Source organism: Rosa rugosa, chromosome 5 (genome assembly GCF_958449725.1).
Source record: "Rosa rugosa chromosome 5, drRosRugo1.1, whole genome shotgun sequence".
In the NCBI taxonomy this organism is placed as follows: Eukaryota; Viridiplantae; Streptophyta; class Magnoliopsida; order Rosales; family Rosaceae; genus Rosa; species Rosa rugosa.
The window spans coordinates 9,990,081-10,013,088 of record NC_084824.1 but is presented as its reverse complement, the minus strand read 5'-3'; the positions used below and the strand labels follow the sequence as shown (position 1 = coordinate 10,013,088).

Genomic DNA, 23,008 nt, shown 5'->3' with positions numbered 1-23,008 from the left:
ACGTTTTCACCGTTTTTGAAGAATGCGGGATATAACATTGAAACTACGGAGAAATATTCGGCAGCTCTCGTCGCGACACAACAAATTTAAACATCTCCTCTCTGTATTCATTGATGTGCCACCAATTTCAACTTTGGCAATCAATTGATATCATCCATGAAATTGATTTTTCTGTTGAAAATTGGAGAAAGTTGTTCATACCCAAATGCTATACATTGAAGCTTTAAGATATATGGAGACCATTTATGAAAGGATCCCCTCAAAAATCTTCGAAACCAGATGATTTGGTTGCTGCTTTGATTCAGTTCACAATTTTTCGGTGTTTATTAACTTTTGTCAATGAATATGGGGACTGGGGAGACGCCAATTTCCCCACCATTCATGGTGGTTCAGCTAAGAGAATCGAGTCTTTAAGAAGTTGGAAATGATGAGAACAATAAAGGGCTAAATACTGTTTTGTACCCTGTGGTATGGGTTCAACATCAATTCAGTCCCTCGACTTTCAATTTCATCTAAAACACCCTCACACTATCATTTTCTCATCCAATAGGTCCATCCGTTATGATTCCGTCAATTACAGCCATTTAGCTGCTGACGTGGTGATCCAACTCAACACAAGTGGGGCCCACATAGAGGTGAATTTCCCAAACTGACCCTAACTGAACAGGGATTAACTATGGTTTATGGTTGACTATAATAAAAAAAATAACAAACTTATTAATTTAATACTATTATTATTATTATTCTTTTTTTAATAAAACACCAAATTTTGCGGTTCTCTCCCTCCCTCTCACCCACCATCACCACTGCCACTACCACCGCCGCCACCCAGTCCCCAACCTAACCGGCTGACTCAATTGGAGTCAGCACTAAGAGCATCACCTTGAACTGGTACTTTGGAAACGACAAGTCGATGCTGCTACCCAACTGTATTTTCCGGTCCGGCGACCGACGATTCTCCTCTTCAACAAGCGCAGAACCGGTCCAAAAATTTCAAACTTCAAACCCAACCCCATTTCCCTCAATCCTTTCCATGGCCTCACTACAAAAAAAAATTGCAATAGCCACGGCGCCGTGCCGTAGCTAAAAGCTGTTTTGCCGTGGCAAAAAAGCATTTGCTACGGCTCTGCGACGGCAAAGCTTCTGACGCCGTTGGTGGCGTCGCCAAAACCTTTAGCCACGGCAAAATGCCATCGCAAACCACTTTTGCGACGGCAAAGTGATTTGCGACACTTACTCTGCGACGGTTTCATGCTACCCCTAATGCCGTTGCCATTACAAAATTTACTACGGCAAATTTCCGTCGCAGCATAATTAATATTGTGATAAATATATTGCCGCCAAAAAATTTTCCTGCCAAATTTGTTTCCCGCCTAAAAATTTTCCTGCTAAATTTGCTTCCCGCTAATTTTTCAATAGCAAATTTGGCTACGGTCTCGTTGCCGTAGCTTCATGTGTTATATAAAAATATATTCTTGGCTACGGCAATTCACCGATGCTAGTAGCCAACCAGCAATTTTTTTTTTTTTTTTTAACAAAACCTGTATTTTTGCAACATCCAAAAATGAGATAAAAATATCAATACACAACACATATTGTTCATTAACTCATGTATTTCATAGCAATGTAATTAAGTTGCTGCATTCATCCAAATATGTAATTAGAAGAAATACAAAGTTATGCCCAAAACCCAGCACCTAATGAAAACAACCAAGAGTAACACTTAACAAAAATTCCAATGTTGCACTATCAGAATATGAACATATTGAAACTCAGTCCATTGCTCTATCACAGCTTGAATCTGGATTCCCTTCTTCTCCTACAGATTCCCTCCGAATTTCATGATCACTAGTTGCATCTGGAACCTAAGACATCAAAAAAAGAAAATTGATATATCATGTATGGCTTTGCATATCACCCTTTTTCAATGTCACACCATAACCCAATTTCAATAATGAACATCGCAGGTTGCACCATTCTTTATAATCATATTACAAAGAGAATGGCAGTATGAGAGGAAATTTCAAACCAAGTGTCATCAAAGCTAGTGTTTCTTTTACAACTTCAGGGGAAAAAAGAGAATTATAAAAAATAAAAAATAAAAACAAAGAAGAAGAAGAAGAAAGCAGATCAAAATTTCAATGGACTTTACCTTCTCAATGTAGGAGCGAACCATATTTTAAATGTCCTGCACAATACTATCTGGCTGACCTCTACATTTACCAAGGCAGATTGTTAAGAGTCATATTACATATACGATTAATAGAATTCAGTAAAACTAGGGACAATGTTAAATTTCCAATCAACTGTAGATTATAATGACAAAACTAGGGAGGAATCGGTTTACCATGAATGATGAGTAACTAATCTGGGAGGAATTGGGTTATCTCTGAAACAACAATAAAGCAGAAAACAAAACAAAGAATCAAAAGAGAAAGCAATCAAGAAACCAGCATCAATGAAACAAACATAAAAACAGAGATATAGTTACATGAAGTGTGACTATTTCAAGAAGCTCGAAGTCCAACAGAAGATGCATGACTGCATTAGCCAATACCTCTTCTAAATAGACCTGATACTTCTAAATATATTCATTCCCATTAAAGGAAAAAAAGGTCGAGACAGGAGGAGTAATTAAGTGATAGAGTAATCTTAGCCATTAGCAGTAGTAAAATTTATGGTAAGGTATGGATAGAGAGATAAAATTGAAGAATATATTTTCCATTAAACCCAGATATCCAACATTACATCAACAAATTCCAAAACCATGTATTACATTCTCTCCCCAAAACAACTAAACTCAAATTTTGAACTTTTGAGTAGAGAGATAGAAACTATTTACCAGCATAATTAACATATATATGTAGGTGCAGTCCTTCCTTCAGCAGGAATCGAAGAAGCAAGTGAATTTCTTGAATTTCAACCCTTCCTTCTAACTTGGCAAGATCCAGCAAGCAAAATCCAATAATAAAGACAAAAGCTGCCCGTGTTCGGCTACCTTTGAAGGTTCTGCATTTCCTTGTTCGACAGACCTGCAATGCTCGTGTTGATCTCCTAATAAGTATCCAATGTCTGCAGAAAATCCGATTAATACCACCTAAATTACAACAGTTAGTTTAGCAAATAAAAATGCAAGCATTAATTGATTCAAAATAAAATGAAAATAAATATGTAGGAGGAAGGTACAAAGGGAACTTACTTTGTAGTCAACCTCCATCTTCATCACCTATACAATCACCAGAAAATTAGATTTGGTTAAGTCGAACTACAAACATGCATACATCTGTACAGATTACCTAAAACCAGAACAAATATGAACCAGAGACAACATGAATTTTATAGAAAAATGTAAGGTCAAAAATTTGATATTCATGCCCTGTGCAGAAAATGATGAGGAAACAATGGATTGAATTGGAGTTTGCTCATATACACAAACTAGGAGCTTACTAGCTTCGCTCCCGATCATCAACTTTATCATCAAGGGGAATACTTGATGTAAAATCCAGTTATAATACCGAGCGTAATTTAAAGACTTCCATTCAATCCTGAGCGTGTATATTAGCCTAACTAAGCTACAAGTTCAATAAAAAAGAAAATTTAACAAAGAGATAGCTAACCTGTTTCAGAAAAACCTGCAACTGCGGGTGGGAATCTGGATTTATGGTAACCTCAAACAGCGGTTTAAAGATTTTGTCAAGAATGTTCTGAAATGATGTGACTATCCCCATTTCCTGGTATATATTGTACAGCCGTGGCAGCTGAAAGAAGACAAAAATTGCGTAATAAGAATTCAAGTTTTTACAGAATCCTAAACCCTAAATCTAACATTGTTACTGGAACCCCCAAATTCATATGACCTATTTCTGAAAGGTAATCTTGCATTTACCTATATCAACCATACAACATTCTCACTGTACAATTCATTGTTCACTATCCAACTAGCCATTTGGTCCCACTCACTTTGCTTCCTGCCATATTTTGATATTCTGTGCTCAGCCATCTGCAGTATAAAAATAGAGCATCAGGCAAGGAGCCAATCTGGACATGCAGAGAAATAAGAAAGACAAACAAACAAGAAGGAATGGAGAGGGAGTGGTCATTTGTTCCATATCAATGAACATTCAGAGAGGCAAGGAAGGATAATTCAGAAACCTAAACTTGATCCAGATATCTAAATTATTATAAACACTAGTATTTATATCCAACAGATTGGGAAATTAAAGTATGTATGAATTAATTAATAGTTGGAGCGTTAATCCACACTAGCAGTCTAGCATTCTTCATAATTGATGATTAAAAAAAAAAGGGAAATAAAACCACTAAAACCTATACAAAAGTAGCAGAGCATGAAAGCACCTGATATTTACTGGCAGAAAGATCAGAAAACACTTGCTTTGTCAGCTCAGCAAGGAAACAGCCTATTCAACAAAAGATAATCATGAAAATTAATGCCTCTAAGACTTGACAGAAATAACATCTCAAAAGCCATGGCTTGAGAATCCAATACTTAACTATGAAAAGAGCAAGTAAGCCAATAAACAATTATACCTTGGATAAGATTATCCTGCTTAAGGAAAATCTCCCTGAGCCTACTTTGACCACAGTGGTTGTACTTCAGATTGAACTTATCAAAATGATGAAATGTGCTTTTGTCTGCATGAATATCCAAAAGGTCCACATTCAGGTCGTACCTCTTGAAACAAATGTGACAAGTGTTTATGGCATCCATGGTGGACATCTTCGGCCTCTTTACACTTTTCCACAGGCAAACACATAGGGAGGTTCATGAAAGCCATACCTGAAGCAACAAATCGATATCCCCAAGCAAAGTGGGTTCTTGGCCAGGAAAGTAAGGATATTTACCAGCAGCTTAAAAACCCAAAAATTCATATTAATCACGCTGAAAAACATGAAAACAGGAACAACAAACACTTGGTCCACCTCTCCACCAATTGCATTACACTTGTGATATTAGACTTACATATCGATGTGAATAGCATTCTTCTAGACCCATGGTTGTTGTTTTCTCTACAAACCTGCTTAAGTGTTAACAAGAAATCCAGATAAGAATGTTAATATTCAGTCTATTTTAACATACTAAAATTCAAGAACTGACAAAGGTGTGAAAGCCTTTCAAACAGATTGTTTCGTAACAAGGTTGCTGCAAATTGGAGAAAATTTCAGAAGACTGGTAGCAAGAAAGAAAAATTCACCACCAACTACTCTTCCAGTGATTTCATGCAAAACTCTCCAGATTTGAAGTAGACATGTAAAGCTACTATTTTGCAAAATTTCAGGTCATTTGCAGTTCAAATGAGTGGTCAAACAAGAATCCAAAGTAGCAGAAAATACTGATTTCTGCATAAATTCTGAAACAGTGCAGTAATTTCAAAATGGCATAAGTATTTCATTTTAACTCCATTTTTCATGAAACCAAGCTCAAAATGATCACTGAAGAGTCTATTTTAAGCTATCAAAAACCGAGAGTAAAACAAGAAGTATAGAGTTTTCGAAAATCATGGAATAGCCCACTGGTTCAGCTTGGGTGCTGTCTTTGAGGCAAAACTTCAAACACATGGTGTGCAGTAACTGAACATTCTAAATGAGCAACAAACAAAATTGAAAAGAAAAATACTAGAGGGTAAGACATAATCGGAATACTAGTGGGTTCATGAAAGCCATACCTGAAGCAACAAATCGATATCCCCAGGCAAGGTGGGTTCTTGGCCAGGAAAGTAAGGATACCAGCAGCCTAAAAACCCAAAATCCAATCCCAATTTAACTTACCCAAAAAGAAAAGAAAAAATTACACTAGCAAAACAGTAGAAAACTGAGTTGGGTTACCTTCTGAGGAAAAGCCCAAACATGGAGATGTGAATTTATTACTTTGGTGCTCTGGGCTCCCCTACAGCCATTGTTGCAGCAGATAGTCTGGACTGGGTTTTTCATGTGAATCTATGCGAGAATATATTCGACCTAATTCTAATTCATGTGCCACCAAACTGAATTCAGAGGAAGATGAAGATAAAAGGTGTTAACCTAAAAGAAGCTACACTTGACGAACGAGAGAGGAGAAAGGTTACCGATTCACTGCCAAGCCGGGGAGGGCAGGATACGACATGCACGGCGGCCATGGCTTCCTTTGGTCTGTGAGAGAGCCGCCAAGGAGGTAAAGATGGAGGTAGATCTGAGCCATTTGCAAGTAGATCTGAGATAAGATGACACGAACCCTAAGGCCAGCGAATCATCAACTACATGAATTTCACATACCTGATTTGGGGTTTTTGATTCCGTAATGTAAAGGAAAATTGGTGAGATTAGGGTTTGAAGAACTTACCGGAATTGAATCAACGGCAGAGATTTTTGGGCGGCGGGAGAGAGAGGGCTCCGCTCTACGCCCCTCTCGAAGTCGTCGATCGTATCCGGAGAAAAGAGAAAAGGAGAGAGAGAGAGAAGGGGTTTAGAGAGTAAGCGGCACACCGATGGGAACCATTATTTCCTTAATAAAAATGAAAAATAAAAATAACAAGCTCAACTAATATTGCACCGGAAGAAAACTAAAAAAAGCTACGGCAACTATAGCGTAGCAAGAATCGGGACAAATTTAACTACGGCATTGAAGATGCCGTCGCAATTGTATTAGTTTTTATGCCACGGCGTTAATTTGCCGTCGCAAATCAATTTTAATTTTGCGACGCCTTGTTTCCCGTAGCAAATCTATGACCAATGGCGACGGCATTTTTGCGCCGAAGCTAACTGTGGTAGCCATTGCAATTTTTTTTTGTAGTGCCTACTCGGCCATCGTCGTCGAGATCTTCCTCCATCGACCACTACCCGCCGCGACGCCTCCTACAGACGAAAGCAGAGGTACCTGAGTCTCCTCTGCTCCAATTTCCTTAGCCTCTACAATCGCAACTACGTCCACCGCCGTGATCGGTCTCGACGCCGCCGCCTTTCTCTTCAGCGTCGTCCGCCGCCTAATCTACGACATCGTCAACGTGCTGGAGAGCATTAGACTACTAACAACAATTCGACCAAACCAACGAGCATGGGAAGTGAAGAAATTAAACAAAACCAAAGACAGAACAAAAGAGCCTTGATCCAGATACACAAAGAATACCAAATTGCAGAACATCATCAACTGGACCCGATCTTTCAATCTTTGATTATGGCGGTTCCTTCCCATTCTCCATCATGAACTGTATCAATCTCACCCAACCATACCCAATCACCCATCACTGACCCATTCTCGACTCAATTTCTCGGCCTTTGTTCATATTCTGGGTATTGCCTCTCAATTCTTGATTCAATTTCTCATTTTATCTGTTCGTGTTGTTTGGTTTCAGTTCAATATCGCGAATCCTGGGCTGGGAGATTTGAATCTAATAGAAGCTCTGAATCACATAAAGTACGGCATCCCTCTCACGTCGGAAAGAAGCTCAAGAAACGAAGGAGGACAATGACGACCCAAGACAGATTCACCATCCCAGATCTGAGGATTTTTTTTTTTTTTTTTTTTTTTACACTAAGAACTCATGCTAAAGCTCAAAACAAAAGAGAGAAAAAAGAAATAGAATCAGAAATTAAGCAAGAAAAACAAAGTCAATATTATCATGATGTGAACAATTATTATTTCTTTTTGTTATTGTAATTCAATTTGTTTTAATTCAAGACATCTTTTCGGACAGGGTCAATTTGGGAAATTCGCCTCCATGTGGGCCCCACCTGTGCTGAGTTGGATCGCCACGTCAGCAGCTAAACGGCTGAAATTGACGGAATCATAACGAATGGACCTATTGGACGAGAAATGACAGTGTGGGGGTGTTTTAGATGAAATTGAAAGTTGAGGGACTGAATTGATGTTGGACCCATACCACAGAGAACTAAACAGTATTTAGCCCAACAATAAAAGCAAACATATGGTGGAAAATTGATGCTAACAATATTCAAATGATATAAACACTATCTTATTAGAATTAACAAATTTAATAGAAGATTGTTAGGTGATATTGTGATAGAGATAAACTTCACCGAGAACTTGTTGATGGTGTTTAATAGGAATAATTTTACAAAAACATTAAAACTAAAATTAGATACAGTGCTAAACATGCTCATTTTTCAATTTTCGTGAAACTCTTTTACAGATACGTTGCCGGACACATGTTTAAATCCTAAAAATACATAATTTAACCATTCATTTTCATTTTGTAAAACAATTTTTGAAAAAATGACTTTGTAAAGAACGGGCCCTTAATAACAAGCCATATCTCATTCTTCCAAAATCGGCCCAATATTCCGGCCGCCAGCCAAGAGACACGTCAGCCTCCAGCCAATCATATTCTCCTGCTTGTACCTTCAACTCTTAACTAAACTAAAGTACAACACCTGATGATATCATAGCTCTCCTCATGCTCGAAGCTTCTACTCTGACCACCTCATTTCAACACGTCTGAAAAATCCAATCCAATCCAAGAACAACCAACGCTCTTTCAATGGCGGCCACCACCATAAATCTTTAATCTTTAATCTTTAATTCTTCACCTGTGACCTCTGTTTTTCATTTCCAAACTCAATGATGCCAAGCCTAAGCTTGCAGCTGCAGAGCTTGTTCTTCAAGTACCACCTCCGCCACCAACTACAGACTCTAACCCAAACCCAAGAAGAGACCCGCGACCAATTCGGCACCACTTCCCGACCCGACCACCCGTCCGTTCCCGCCAACCCGACTTTCCAAAACGGCGTCGCCACCAAGGACCTCCACATCGACCCCTTATCCTCTCTCTCCCTCCGCATCTTCCTCCCCGAAACAGTCCTCCCCAAAGACTCCACCTTTGGCTCCGATGGCGTCGTCTACGGCGGATACTCTCCCCCGATCGGAAAGCGCCACCGCAAGCTGCCGATTATGCTGCAGTTCCACGGCGGCGGCTTTGTCATCGGGAGCAACGGCACGGCGTGTAACGATGCGTTTTGCAGGAGGATGGCGAAGCTGTGCGACGTGATTGTGGTGGCGGTGGGTTATAGGCTGGCGCCGGAGAGTCCGTACCCGGCGGCGTTTGAGGATGGGATGTTGGTGTTGAACTGGCTGGCCAAGCAGGCCAACTTGGCGGCGGTGAGAAATCGCAATGGGAGGAAGGGAAATGGTTCTGGTATTTTCGATAGCTTTGGGTCGTCCATGGTTGAGCCTTGGTTGGCTGCTCATGGAGAACCTTCTAGGTACTTGTTTTCTCCCCAGTTACTATTGAATTGTTGCTTATCGGTATTTATTTTTGTTTAAATTACATGCATTTGCTGAATTTGCATACTGTCAGCTTGTTTTAGTTGCTGAATTTGTGTACTCTAAACTCATTATGCATCTAATTTGGTGGTTCGGAAATGTTTGTCAAGTGTTTGTTCTTGGAGTTGAAAATAATCCCAATTGAATCGCACATGTATTTGCTGAATTTGTAGAGTCTAAACTCTGTTATGTACATGAATGTCATGATTGACAGAATGTGTGTGTGTTTATGTGTCTTGGTGGTATAGATATTTTTGGTGGTATAATTTTGTAAGTAGAGAATTCAAAATGGGAGGGAAACGATATATGAGATTGGTGTTGGGTAATTACAAAACGTAATTGAACCTTTGAAGGAAAAAGATTTATGGCCTAGAAGCCAAATGATGTCATGAATAAGACAATTGCAGTGGTATTTCTGAATCAATGGTTTTTCCTAGCCTCTATATAATGCATCCCTCTCTTCTACAGATAAAGCTGGTTAGATTTGTGTTCCTTTTGTATGATGGAATTGATGACACTGTCACTAATTGGGTTGTTGGCATGGTTTTGATATCAGAGCAGGTGTATACTCCTCGGAGTGAGCTGTGGTGCTAACATAGCAGATTATGTAGCTCGGCAGGCTGTGGAAGCGAGCAGCCTCTTGGATCCTCTAAAAGTGGTAGCTCAAATCCTGATGTACCCTTTCTTCATTGGAAGCGTTCCTAACAAGTCCGAGATTAAGTTGGCAAATTCCTACTTTTATGACAAGGCTACTTGTATGATGGCATGGAAGCTATTTCTACCCAAGGAAGAGTTTTATTTAGACCACCCAGCTGGCAACCCTCTCGTTCCTGGGAGAGGGCCGCCCTTAAAGACCATGCCTCCCACACTTACAATTGTTGCAGAGCATGATTGGATGCGTGACCGGGGAATTGCTTACTCAGAAGCATTGCGGAAGGCTAATGTGGATGCACCTCTTCTTGAGTACAAGAATGCTGTTCATGAGTTTGCTACTCTTAATGTGCTCCTCCAGACACCCCAGGCCCTGGCTTGTGCTGATGATATCACAATATGGGTCAAGAAGTATATATCACTCAGAGGTGGTGAGTTTTCTTATTGATTTGTACAGAGAAAACATAGAAAAGAATGTCGAAGCTTGAGGAAGCACATTTATCAGCTTTGGAAGAACTTTTCGGTGTACAGCATGATGTTACTTCCATTTGTTGGGATCTCTGTAGTGGTCCACTCTGCTCTTCACTCAACATAGCTGTAGTTTTTTGCCTGAACATATATTGCCTTTGGTAGGATTTGTAAATGTTCATTAGCTCAATTTTGACATGTAATATAGTGATGCCTGGCATGAAACTTATTCAAATTTTTTATTCTTTCATTCTAATAATAAAGATCAGTTCTGTTTCATGCTCTGTCATCTTCATCAATTGTGCATTTGAATGCAGTGGTTCATGAGCAGACCTTGCATCACATATTTGTCTAGTCACCTGACTCAGCTAAAAATTTATTATGGTTGTTATTCTTTTGGAGTTATTCACATGACTGCCACTTAATTCCAAGATTATCCAAATATATGAATGTTGCTGTTTCCAGTTGAATATCCTGTACAGGTTGCCTTGTACACTATGCATATATAGTATTCCCATAACGACAGCATCTAATCTGGTCGGCAAAGACAGATTGGTGGTTTTACTTGGTCATACTACACAACCCAGTTTTTCAATATGTTGAGCTTATTCTAGATATTACAAGACTATTTACAGGCCACATTACCTGGTGGCCGGACTTGGTGAAAGGAATGTCTAGAATAAGATTAATGACCACAAGAAGCATGCCAAAAATTCTTTATCTGCGAAAATTATGGTCACATATCGATAAACCCCCAGACTATGGACAAAGACAGGTTGTAATACTCCCAAATCCTAGGGATTCCGTGAAAACGATGGCAATGTGTGTTCCCTGATCAGTAATTGCTCTATGCATGCATTGCTCTATGCCTGCTGGAAGTAAGACCACTTCTTTAAGTACTTACCTTTCTACTTGCTTGTCTGTAGGTTCATTTTAAATACTTAACAACATAGTAATCGTCATCAATTCGAACAAGGAAGCTTCAAGTTACAGTATATATGCCCTGCTGAGTAAAGGGTCTATAGACTTGATTGCCGAAGCTTTTGATACATTAGAAAGCTACACTATGGCATCTGGTTTCTATGTGCAACCTTGTGAAGTCTATGGCAATAACAAATGTGATGAGGTTATTGGTCTTGATCTCAATCTCTCATCCATGTCATGCCTTCCCTTCCCTTCTCTTTCGACTCTGGAGAACAATTCTGCTGTCTGGGAGATTCCGTTCATAGATGAAACAAGAAATCATAAGAGGGTAAAGCTTGAAGATAGTGCCGATGAATCCATTATAAGTACTAATTATAGTCTTTACAGTGGCAGTGCCAGTGGCAGCATGTATACTAGTGGATTCAATAGCTTGTCAAGAATTCAATTCCGGGATCACATATCAGCTTACACCCGGAGATACTTGGCAGCAGAGAAAATGGAAGAAGCAGCTTCAACCTTGCTGGGAGGCGAGCCCGAGGAAGAAGGAAGTGAAGATGGAATGAAACTAGTTCAAAAGCTCATTTCGTGCGCTGAGGCTGTGGCTTGTCGTGACAAAACTCATGCTTCAGCATTGCTTTCTGAGCTTAGAACTAATGCCCAGGTCTTTGGGACATCATTCCAGCGAGTAGCTTCCTGCTTTATCCAAGCTCTCTCTGACCGTCTTGCTCTCGTTCAACCACTGGGGGCTGTGGGAGTTACAACAAAGATGACTGCTGTTTCATCAGAGAAGGATGAGGCTTTGCACCTTGTTTATGAGATTTGTCCACATATCCGGTTTAGTCATTTTGTAGCAAACACATCAATATCGGAAGCCTTTGAGGGGGAGAGCTATGTTCATGTCATAGACTTGGGCATGACCCTAGGCCTCCTTCATGGCTACCAATGGCTCAACTTGATGGAAAGTCTAGCCAGCCGAACGGGACAACCCTTACGCCGGCTTCGAATAACTGGTGTTGGTGACTCTGGTGAACGCCTTGAAGCGATTGGTAATGAACTAAAGTTGTATGCACAAAGCATGGAGCTGGATTTTGGATTTTTAGCAGTGGAAAGCAACTTGGAAAACCTGAAGGCCGAAGATTTCAATCTCATTGATGGGGAGGTTTTAGTCATCAATAGCATACTCCAGCTGCATTGTCTTGTGAAAGAGAGTAGAGGAGCATTGAACTCGGTTCTACAAACACTATATGACCTATCACCAAAGCTAATGGTTCTAGTTGAGCAGGACTCGAGCCACAATGGGCCTTTCTTTCTTGGGAGGTTCATGGAGGCATTACATAATTACTCTGCCATCTTCGACTCCTTAGATGCAATGCTGCCCAGATATGACACAAGGAGAGCTAAAATGGAGCAGTTTTATTTCGGAGAGGAGATTAAGAACATAGTAAGCTGCGAGGGACCTGCGCGAGTGGAGCGGCACGAAAGAGTTGATCAATGGCGCAGGAGGATGAGGCGCGCTGGGTTCCAACCGGCACCCCTGAAGATGATTACGCAGGCTACAAAATGGCTAGAAATGAATGCTAGTGAGGGTTACACAATTGTGGAAGACAAGGGTTGCTTTGTTCTTGGGTGGAAGTCGAAGCCTATCATTGCAGCTTCTTGCTGGAGATGTTTTTGAATCAAACCTCGTTTAACATTGTGACTTTGTTGGCTGTTAAAAACTTGTGAAACTCATTATGTTAATAACAATCAAAACTTGAAGTTAATTGGCATCCTCCACTTTTTGGTTGGGTAAAGATTAATACTGATGGTGCTTGACGTAGCTCTTCTGGGCATGCAGGTTATGGTGCCATCTTTGGAGATTTGAGAAGTGGTATTATGGATGTCTTTTGCTCTAATCTTAATATTCCGAGCTCTGTGACAGCGAAGGTTATGGCAGTCATCAAGGCTCTTGAGTTAGCTTAGGTTCGGGACCGGCCTGGAAACATATATGATTAGAAGTGGACTTGGCTCTTGTTCTTTCATTTCTTCATTCTCCTCACTTGATACCTTGGCAGCGACAAATTGAGTGACATAATTGTTTGCATCATATCTCTCAGATGCATTTCCGTTCTTCACACATCTATCGTGAAGGAAACCAAGCTGCAGATGCTCTTGCTAACATAGGTCTCTATTCTGATAGTTTAACGTGGTGGGACAGGCCCCCGGATCTTACTCGCTCTTATTGTCAGAAGGATTATTACTTGGGGTTGCCCAATTTTTGTTTTCGTTAGTTTCACTTTCTTCTTGTATTTATCATTTGTTTTCTTTTTTGTTACTTTCTCTTGAGGAGTTTGGTTTTATGTCCCCTCCTCGCACTTGTACTTTTTTCTTTTCTTATTATTCGGAATGAAATTCAAGAGGAGATAAGTCATCTAAGCTACCCCTCTGTTTATTAAAAAAAAAAAAAAAAAACAATCAAAACAATATTGATTTCGAGCTTCTATATGATCTCAAAATGCACCATTTTGGTGATTATAAAGCTCTCACTTCTAAAATATTTGGTTATAAAAACACAACACTTTAGGTAGTGAGAGATGAAAATGTAATTAGATGCCACAAAAGAATCATAAACACATACAAAATGGTAGTGACTTAATTCGTGGTTCTTTTACACTAGAATTGTGTACATAGTGAGTTACATATGAGTCTTTGACAGACTTTCTTGTTCAATCGACTAAGGGCTAGTAACTTGCGAGATTTTCTCTCGACCCCTAGCGACTCTCTCTTAAACCCTAGTTCCCTAGTCGGCGTCTCAGCCACTCTCGACTCTCCTTCACTGCTCCATGGCCTCAATCGATGCCGTCACTGCCAGTTTTGCGGCCTCTCTGGCGCTGGCTGAAGGGGGTAAAGCCCCAGATCTGGGAAAACTTGGAGGAGGCCCGATTCAGCGATCTGCTCAATCTTTTCTCCTCGGAAAACCACTCACCCGCAAACCGGTGGATTCCAACGCTTTCAAATCTCAATTTTTCCGGACTTGGATGCATGGTGGAGAAAGAATTCCGGATCCAAGAAAAGGCAGACAACAGGTTCTTGTTCTCTTTCGAGTTGGCCAGGGATAGGAACAAGGTGCTTAGGGGCGGGGTATGGTCCTATGATCGGGCTCCAGTCTGTCTGGAGGAGTATGATGGCGTCACCCCCATAGCTGATGTTCCCCTGAAGCATGTAAGGATATGGGTTAGGGTTTTGGGTATCCCTCCCCTCTACGAGGAACCTGACAATCTTATTCTCATCGGCAACCTTCTGAGAGGCTATCTGGATTATGATAAGAGAGAATTTCGCAAAGGAGTTGTGCGTATCTTTTTCTCTCATGACATCTCCAAACCAGTTCTACTCAAGCGTAGGGTTTTCCTGGCTCTAGGTGTAGAACCTATTCTACAGTTCCAGTTTGAGCATCTTAAGGGCAGATGCCCTCAGTGTGGTATGTTAACGCATTATGGGGCGAAGTGTGAGGAGTCTGTTACTCTCTCAGATCCTAGGGCTTTGAAATTTGGTGTCGGACCCTCCACCTCTAGTGGTGCTTTTGCTTTCTCTGCCCAGACCTCCCGTGATCTCCCTAGGCCTTCTTCTTCCCTGCTGAAAAAGAAGAAGCCAGTTATTCGCCGCCTAGAACGATCTTCGACTGAACCTTCACCTTCTGAAGATACCGTGACTAACACTTCAAGTTTGGAAGGTATGGAGCATGAGGCTGCATTGCAGGATGAAGCTATCTCAGTGGACCCTTCTGGTTCCGGAACTAAAGATCTCCAACCTGCTTCTATTTTGCAAGATGGGCAGCAGCACACTGTGACCTATAAGAAAAGAGGTCGACAAGAGGTCGCTGAACCTTCTCCTAAGAAATTTAAAACTATTTTGGGAGGCAAGCTTCTCACTCTACAAACGGAATGTAACGCCCCAAACTGCACCTCACCAGCTTAAGCACGTCACAGTGCCGCGAATCTCTAAAACATAAACCGAACGCTCGATTTACATTCTAAAGACCGCTAGGCATTTTATTTGAAAAACTTTTTGTAGAAACACAGCAGAAGCTACAAATACTTTTGAGGTGAAAAACTTGAATTTGTTAAAACCTATCTCATCCGACCAGAACTTGGATAAAAGCTAGCATGAGGTACGAATCCCTATGAAAAGAATTCAACTCATTTTGACACGAGACTAGATTTCATCAAGCCCTGAACACAAAGATTGCGAAGTAGAATTCAGATTGGAAACCAAACCAAGATTTACCGAACTTGTTCCGCACACCTAGCTCCGTTCGCTACTGTCCCGTCACCAGTGCACAGTACCTGCATCCATACTGTTGTAGGGGTGAGCTTTCGTCCTCGCTGCTCAACAGGAACTCTAACTCGACTAGGTTTGAAAATCAATAGACCAGTATTGGGAGCGCTCCAGTATGAAACATACTTAAACCAAATATTTTAAAGAACGACAAACTTTATAAGAATGCTTTTTAACTCGAAAATCGATGCATGATACAAAATTGAATACGCGCGCTGAATCTTACCAGATAGTCGGTCCCATAGACCCACTACACGACCTTACCTCAATCTACTTCATCACCAGGTAAGCGTAGCGAGAGCGTCCGCTACCTAGCTACGCACACGTACCGAGCCCGTCATTACGATCGGAATACCCGGACGACCGGCGTAACTAACCCTCCGGAGGTTTTGGGGATCGAACCCAAGGAAGTCAGAGCCACCCTTCGCTCTCAAGCCATCACACATTTTCTCATGATTTGGTTATTTGGTTAGTATGCGTCGCATTTGAACTTAACCAAACCATACTACTTAACATGCATCACATTAATAAAAATATTAAAAAAAAATCACCAACCGAGGAGAGTCCTGAATCCCTACCTAGATTCCGATGCTTTCTCTCACGTACTCCGAGAGTTGCGAACCTTCTGTTCCTCGGGTAACTGGAGTCCTAGATTCCGACATTTCGATAGTTAATAACTTTTGAACAGTTAAACGAAATCTCGACGATTAATATATCGTCCAAACCAACTTTTCCTTGTTTGACCAGGAGTTGACTAAGGGTTGACCACTTTGACCATTTGACTATGTTTGACCAATTGAGGTAGACTCGATAATTTAGGGTAATTATCGATCACCGACTTGAAGTTACGTTATCCACCAAACATATATTGAGTGCACCCGATTTACTAAGGCCACCCAATATATATTAATTTATTTTCCCTCTACTTATTCTCACTATAACACTCAACTTTATTTCTAACTCAAATTTCGTCGGATAATAATTCTGATAGAATTACTATCCCCATACTTCCAAATTTTCATACAAGGTATACTCAAAATTACTAAGGACACCCAAGCTTGACCATTTTCCAAATATTCCACAGCCACACTCACAACTAAATCACATCTTCTGTACTTTCACTTCTTAAATTTAATAGCCATTTTCCACTTAACAACTCAATATAATTAACTGACAACAACTAAACAAACTAAACACACAACCAAGGCAATTCGAGCTCCACCACAACTCCACAGTTCAAGCAAATAATCGATTTCAATTCAAAGTTTAAGTACCAGCAACAGATATACCAACTCAAGTCACTAACTTCCGATCTGCACAACAAGAACCGAACTTCAAGTCAAGAATTCGAATTATACCTTCAAAAACTACTCCAAGCAAGCTCGGTTGAACAAAGATGATGACGAACTGGGAATCCAACACACCAGCTAGCAGTTTCTGAAAATTAGCTTCATTCTAGAACATTAAGCATCAACAAGTGGAAACGAGGTGAAGAGCGAACCAAGAGAGGCCAGAGAAGTCGCCTGCGTCGAAGAGCAGAGCCGGAACCGAGAGGAATCCAGAAACCCAATTCATCAGAACTCACTCCAATCCGAAAACTAAGTATCAAATCGTGCATATTATGACGAAGGGATGAATTTCCATACCGAATGCGCCTTGAATGGTGGCCGGAAACTTGCAGAGATCGCCGGCGAAAGCTTGGACCTTCACCGTCGACTCTTCGTCCTTGTCAGGTGCATGGACGATCCAAGAGCATCAGGCTATAGGCGACGAAGAGGCGAAGAATATGGTGGTCGTCCGTCGTCGATCAGTGGCCGGACGAAGTAGCGCCGGTCGGACCCTGTTGCCGGTTTCTGGGTTTCGTTTCGGGTCAGAGAGAGAACTCTGATTCTCTCCTCTCTCTCGATCCTTCTGGATCTCCCAACAGAGCACACAGAGATATATAGACTGACCCAATTAAGGATGAACGGCTAGGATCAAGAGGTGGAGTCGGTGGATGGCTAGGATTTCGCCATCTGTTTCCTAATTTCTTAATTTAATTTCTAAAATTCCTCAACTTTGGAAAATAGTTAAAAAAATAGTTCGGGTCACTGAAAAATTCTCCGAAAATTTCCACGAACTCGTCGTGACGTGTACTTCATTATCCAACTTCTAAATTGAGGATTTCACTTCACGAAATTTTCTGAAATTATTCTCGAGTACTTTAACTTTTATCGAAATCGATAAGTAAATTATCGAACTATTTCATTTAAGCTCGATAAATTTTTCCGGGGCTCACACGGAAGCTCTTGGTTTGATTAAAGCTGATGATGATGTTGCGCTTGTGACATTGAAGAAGAGATTGGGCAGACCGCTTGGCAGCAAAAACAAGGGTTCCTGGTCTCACAAGAAAGTAGGATTGACTAGTCTACGTCTCACCTATCATGCTGCTACTGCTACTCAAGAGGTTGGCCCTAAAACTAAGGGCAAGGAGAAACTTTAGGTTTCTTGATTCTGTGCCTAGCATTTGCTAGAGTCTGGTGCTATGTAAGTTAGTCACTCTAGTCATACATCAATTGAGGTCTCTAGGCGAGTAGGGTTGCTATAGCAAGAACTTGGATAGTTTGGGTTTTGAGCTTTTAGCTAGGCACTTTCAATAAGTGTGCGTATTTGTTTGCAATGAGGGTCACTTGTCATTTGTTTGATATCTTGTACCACCTAGAACTGTTGGTATGAGACAGTTTGTGATGTATGTGCCTTCTGGCCATGGACAAGTTAATGAAGTTATCTATTTCTTAAAAAAAAAAGAATTGTGTACATAGTCTTTGTCATTTCCTATTATCGCCAAGTATTACTACAACACATTTCCTTAATCATGTTTGATGACTTGACAATAATTCCGTTCTACTTAAATCGATAAATATTTTGCTCACTCATGAGATCTATTGTTATGACTTGTTGCGTTTGTTATAAGAAAGTGGTGAGTCTTAAGTTCAAATCTCCTCGATCGTAAATGGTGCAAGAAACCAACACCTATTATACGAAGCACCATCGTGGCACAATAGATGGCCACATCAGCAGCTTCCCATGTGGGCCCCGGCATCTTCCTATCCCATGCATTATGGGCTGCCACGTGTATGGCGGCAAAGCAACTGTCTTTCGGAATCGAAAACCAGAGTCTGAAGAAGAAGCTGTGGATAAGACCTTGAAGGTTTTACTGGGACATTTCCAGCGAGCTCTTTTTTCTGAAAAACCAAAACTCTCAGCAAAATCGAACTGAAAATGGAAGTGGGTATGTCTTTAAACGCAGTGGTTCGGCTTCCACTATCGAATTCAAGAACCCATGAAGACGGTTTGGTCAGGCACTCACTGGTGTCCTCAAAAACGACCCAGAAAGCTTGTAAGCAAAGCGATGGCCAAGCACTGGTGATTGAAGCAAAGGGAAAAAAGGGAATGCAAGATCGTCAGTTCCAGAGGCGTCAACCTCCTCCCATGCCCAAGATTGAAGACGATGGCAACCCACGTTTCGTTGTGTTTATTCGAATGGCCAATGTTTGTTTCTCTAATTTTAAGCTTCAAAGTTCATTGCTTTATTCTTTTCAATTGCAAAAGTTGTCAACTTTCTGTGTTCTTTGTGATTTTATTTGATGGTTTTGGATTATATTTTGGGGTTGGAGCAGGTTTACCTATGGTACCCACTTAGTGTGATCTCTGGTGGAACCACGGCAAAAATCATGCTTGCAGCGAAAGATAATTTTCTGGGGAAATATATATACAAAGATACACTTGCTAGAAATCTTGCAGCAGTTATTTACCGAGTAAGTTATGTTTTCTTAATGTAAATAGATTTCAACATTTTTGCAGTCTAGTTGGTTTATTACTAATTCATGGCTTCATGCTCATCTCTCTGTAGTTTACCACTTTCTCATCTCATTACTCGTTGCAACTTTTGTGTTGATTAGTTATGTTGTATAGATACAAATGGTTCGACAGAGCAATGTGAAGTTGAAACTCTATTAACAATTGTAGAGACTTGATTAAAAAAGCTGATTTTGAGCATATTTAAAGATAATCAATGTGCTTTTATGCCTCATTTGTTTCACGGATTCGAGGCAGGGAAATGGGAGTGCTATGAATTGGAATAATTTGCGAAAATCTTTGAACGGTCTCTGTTGCTATGAATTGAAGCAACTGATGCATGCCTTGTTGTGGTTGGAACCTTTTCTCTGATTGTAGACCAATCCTCATTTAGAGGATATATTCTCTCTTCATCAACTGAATGTGATGGTTAAACATTTTGTGCATAGGACTTGTAGTTTCTCATTTACTGTTTTACTTGGTTGCTGTTTCTTGTAACTTAAACAGGATGAGAAGGAAATACAGAAGACGGCGTTCAAGCAGTATCGTGTATTGCGGTCAGCGACTGAGTTTAGATATGGCTACAAGATTGTGGTAATGCTCTTATAATCTCACACACTGAATTGAAACTTCATTTATGATTTTATCCCTTTCCCACCACTGAAGTGGGATGAAAGTTAACAAGTATGACAAAGTTAAAATATGTGATTTTGGTGTCTTAAGTATAGTTTGCCAATTTGTAGGAAAATGGTAATATGAGAGCAGCACTTTCAACGTCAGATGTAATCGAGGTAATTGTTTTATATTATTGGTTATGCTTGCGTATGCCATTGTCTTTGTCTTGAGATTATGAAGCATTAGACATTCGGATGCTCAAAAGATTTGAGCTTTGAGCTGGAGGTCTCCATCATTCTTCTTGAGCTAATAGTTTATGCTGAGTAAATTTATGTTCTCATCAAATTGTCAGATTATTGTTTGCGCTAATTTCTTTTTCATTCTGAAACCAAATTGTAGCTTCCAACACCAGACCAGCTTAGAACCACTCTTGATAAAGTGAAAGATTTTTTTGGGGAAGCAAAGGAATCTTTTGGCAAGCTGACGGCTATAAGTTCATCCGAGTCTGAGGAATCAGAACAAAAAATTGAAAAACCCAAGGAAAAGTGAGTTATAGTTTTAAAGTTTTGTTTTCCAATTATACTAGTAGAATTTTTTGTCTAATCTCAAACTTAAGACCTGCTCGAATTGATCTCGTTCCTGTCAACATCCTTTGCGTTTGTCTTTTATATCAATCACTTTACATGGCTAAAATGATTGTTGGTTATTTGCCAGGGTTAAACGTTGAAGAGAAGAAGCAATCACTCGGCCTGTTGCAGTGGAAGATAGAGAAGCCTAATCTGCTGCATAGAGATTTCCTTAAAAGGTGGTTTAGGATTCTACACACGGTTTTGTTCATAGTTCTGTGTTCATCTCAGAAATTTATGTTATTTTCCAATAACATCTAATACAAATTTAGCCCTGTTCCATACTTGTATTTTTTCACAATCTCTTGAAAGCTGAATTTAAGCAAAAACGCTTTAACCAAGATTCATGGAACACCTTTTGTAGTCTTCTTTGTTGTTGTTTTTATTGTTGATTACTAGAATTGCAATACTAGGTAATTATACATTGCACTAGGATATGCTTTAATTTGGACTGGAATTCTTCCCTGAATTGGCTTGTTGGCTGTTGGGACTGGAACAAGAACAGACTTCTTTCTTGTGGCAAGGCCGAAAATCTCATCAAGGTCTACCTCATCTGGTTCAACTCATTGATGCAATGCCCAGTCAAAGTGATACAAGAGGCGAGCTAATGCAATCTCTATGTACAGTTGCAGTTGCTAAGCCAAAACCAGAACAAGGACAACCTCTTCCTCTCCCAAATGGTAGAAACCTGGAATCTAGATCTTTGACATTTTCACTGTTTCCATCCTCAAACCTCTAGGGCCTGTACTCCAGGGGGTTGTCCCATGCTTCTGCTGGGTCTCTTCCTATCCCATAGGCGTTGATCAGAACCCGAGTTTTTTCAGGTATTTCATAGCCGTCCAGAATGCACTTCTCCATTGATTCTCTAGGAACCAGTAGAGGAACTGGTGGTTGCAATCGCGTTGCCTCCTTTATTACAGCTTTCAAGTGATGAATGTGTGGAAGGTGGGATTCATCAACTTTTCCGGCAGCGGATGCAACTTTTCGAACTTCTTCCTGTGTTTCTTCATCACTTTTGGGTGTCTAACCAGCTCCATTGTCCATTCTAGCGTGGCACTTCTACATCTTCTCTTTGTTGCACTGTTAGCAGAACATCTAACGTAGTCGGATTGATAAACTAGGTTTACCAGCAATAAATCTAATAAAGTGTTCTGGAGTCCACCAGAGATAAAGAGAAAAATCTCTATATTATTGATAAAAAGATGAAAGATGCGTTTGCCGTCGCTTAGGGCGGCTTAAATAAGAGAAAATAAATCCTAGGGCGACTAACATTGAAACCCTAAACCCCATGGGTAAAAACGAAAACAACCCAAAATAAACTAAGAAAACCAAAACTCCGAAAAATAGAAAAATGTAGTTTTGAGGCCCTAAACGACCCCGAAAGCCCGAAAAAGACCACAGGTCGTGGCACAGCAACGAGTCTTGCTCGTGGCGCGATTCCCTTTCTGGAAAGGTTTCATTTTCTTCCTTTAACACGCTCTAACTGTTCTTCGAATTGGGCTGTCATCCGTTCTGCATCAACATCCACAAAGTCTTCTATGCCCTTTGTGAAAGGCATTGTAGAGTGAGAGCCTAAAATGAAATCATGATTCAACGTGGTCTTTGCATTTCACCATTCAATGTGCCCACACTTACCAAGCTCCAACGACATCGATGGAGGAATAGAGGTCCGATCCCGGCGACCCCAAGGCTGTGTTTGTTTCACAAATTTTGGGCATTGGGAAATGAATGGCATTCCTCTCCTGTGTTTGGGAGTGACAATGGAAGGGAAAATGCTTCCCAATGGAAAGGAAAAGAGGTGGAAAATGATTCCCCCCACCCACCCCCAGGATCCACTTTCCCAATGGAAAGGAAAATGATTCATTTCCTTTCCACAAACCAAATAGAGCCCAATAGTTTTCCGATGAAATCCGTGACTTCAGTCAATGTTAACAGTAAAAGAGGTGTCTGACTTAACCCTCTCAGTAAAAGGTTTACCGTTTACGTGTTTATGGCCTTGGATTTTCCAGCATACGATTACAAAATGACACTGTGTGACAGATTGATGCATAAATTTTTCCACAAATTTTTTAATGGAATTAGTGCATTTTCACGCCGGTCCAAATTAACACGTCAAATGCATAGATCACGTGGAAACTAAACACTACTCAAACTTCTCCCTCAGAATAATGCTCTTAAAAAAAAATCTAAAAGACAAATCATACCCTACCACAAGTTGTCAACACCATTCTACAGATAACCCTGACTTTAACCAAGGGAGGTTTCTGGACTCCTCCAGAAATGGTCCGAATATTTCTTC

At 40.5% G+C, this 23,008-nt stretch overlaps 3 protein-coding genes and 2 long non-coding RNA genes across 9 annotated transcripts; 3 read left to right on the top strand and 2 right to left on the bottom strand.

Annotated features, from left to right (window-relative positions):
- Window positions 1-2,347: 2,347 nt before the first annotated feature.
- On the bottom strand, window positions 2,348-6,654 carry LOC133709095 (uncharacterized). Of its 4 annotated transcripts, none has more exons than XR_009846148.1 (13): window positions 6,338-6,654; window positions 6,084-6,270; window positions 5,845-6,002; window positions 5,685-5,752; window positions 4,982-5,036; window positions 4,799-4,869; window positions 4,549-4,653; window positions 4,357-4,418; window positions 3,887-4,000; window positions 3,618-3,758; window positions 3,200-3,226; window positions 2,843-3,097; window positions 2,348-2,389 (listed from the first exon to the last, which is right to left on the bottom strand). It is a non-coding gene; the product is annotated as an uncharacterized LOC133709095 (long non-coding RNA). The 4 variants fall into 4 exon arrangements; XR_009846147.1 differs by having other exon boundaries at window positions 4,982-5,039; window positions 5,845-5,982; window positions 6,338-6,651; XR_009846146.1 differs by having other exon boundaries at window positions 5,845-5,982; window positions 6,338-6,651.
- A 1,714-nt stretch (window positions 6,655-8,368) lies between these two features.
- LOC133709088 (probable carboxylesterase 11) lies at window positions 8,369-10,677 on the top strand. The gene is made up of 2 exons (XM_062134700.1): window positions 8,369-9,213; window positions 9,836-10,677. Exons 1-2 carry the CDS (start codon window positions 8,573-8,575, stop codon window positions 10,371-10,373), a joined length of 1,179 nt encoding a protein of 392 aa, XP_061990684.1. The 5' UTR covers window positions 8,369-8,572; the 3' UTR covers window positions 10,374-10,677.
- A 141-nt stretch (window positions 10,678-10,818) lies between these two features.
- Window positions 10,819-15,193, top strand: LOC133709086 (GRAS family protein RAD1-like). Its single transcript, XM_062134698.1, has one exon. The coding sequence runs from the start codon at window positions 11,460-11,462 to the stop codon at window positions 12,990-12,992; it is 1,533 nt and encodes a 510-aa protein (XP_061990682.1). The 5' UTR covers window positions 10,819-11,459; the 3' UTR covers window positions 12,993-15,193.
- Window positions 15,194-15,656: 463 nt separating this feature from the next.
- LOC133709094 (uncharacterized) lies at window positions 15,657-17,665 on the bottom strand. 2 transcript variants are annotated; one of them, XR_009846145.1, is made up of 3 exons: window positions 17,278-17,557; window positions 16,990-17,154; window positions 15,657-16,279 (listed from the first exon to the last, which is right to left on the bottom strand). It is a non-coding gene; the product is annotated as an uncharacterized LOC133709094 (long non-coding RNA). The 2 variants fall into 2 exon arrangements; XR_009846144.1 differs by lacking the exon at window positions 15,657-16,279 and having other exon boundaries at window positions 16,662-17,154; window positions 17,278-17,665.
- A 1,111-nt stretch (window positions 17,666-18,776) lies between these two features.
- On the top strand, window positions 18,777-21,075 carry LOC133709091 (protein HHL1, chloroplastic). Its single transcript, XM_062134704.1, has 6 exons — window positions 18,777-19,162; window positions 19,291-19,428; window positions 19,976-20,062; window positions 20,212-20,259; window positions 20,483-20,628; window positions 20,798-21,075. The coding sequence occupies exons 1-6, from the start codon at window positions 18,893-18,895 to the stop codon at window positions 20,808-20,810; spliced, it is 702 nt and encodes a 233-aa protein (XP_061990688.1). The 5' UTR covers window positions 18,777-18,892; the 3' UTR covers window positions 20,811-21,075.
- The last annotated feature ends 1,933 nt before the right edge of the window (window positions 21,076-23,008 follow it).

Excerpts from the sequence above, each read along its gene's own strand:
- LOC133709088 (XM_062134700.1), top strand. The coding sequence starts at position 8,573 with ATGATGCCAAGCCTAAGCTTGCAGCTGCAGAGCTTGTTCTTCAAGTAC. Across the intron at positions 9,214-9,835 it reads GCTCATGGAGAACCTTCTAG|GTGTATACTCCTCGGAGTGA; the intron begins GTACTTGTTTTC and ends ATATCAGAGCAG.
- LOC133709086 (XM_062134698.1), top strand. The coding sequence starts at position 11,460 with ATGGCATCTGGTTTCTATGTGCAACCTTGTGAAGTCTATGGCAATAAC.
- LOC133709091 (XM_062134704.1), top strand. The coding sequence starts at position 18,893 with ATGGAAGTGGGTATGTCTTTAAACGCAGTGGTTCGGCTTCCACTATCG. Across the intron at positions 20,063-20,211 it reads GATATGGCTACAAGATTGTG|GAAAATGGTAATATGAGAGC; the intron begins GTAATGCTCTTA and ends GCCAATTTGTAG. Across the intron at positions 20,260-20,482 it reads CAACGTCAGATGTAATCGAG|CTTCCAACACCAGACCAGCT; the intron begins GTAATTGTTTTA and ends ACCAAATTGTAG.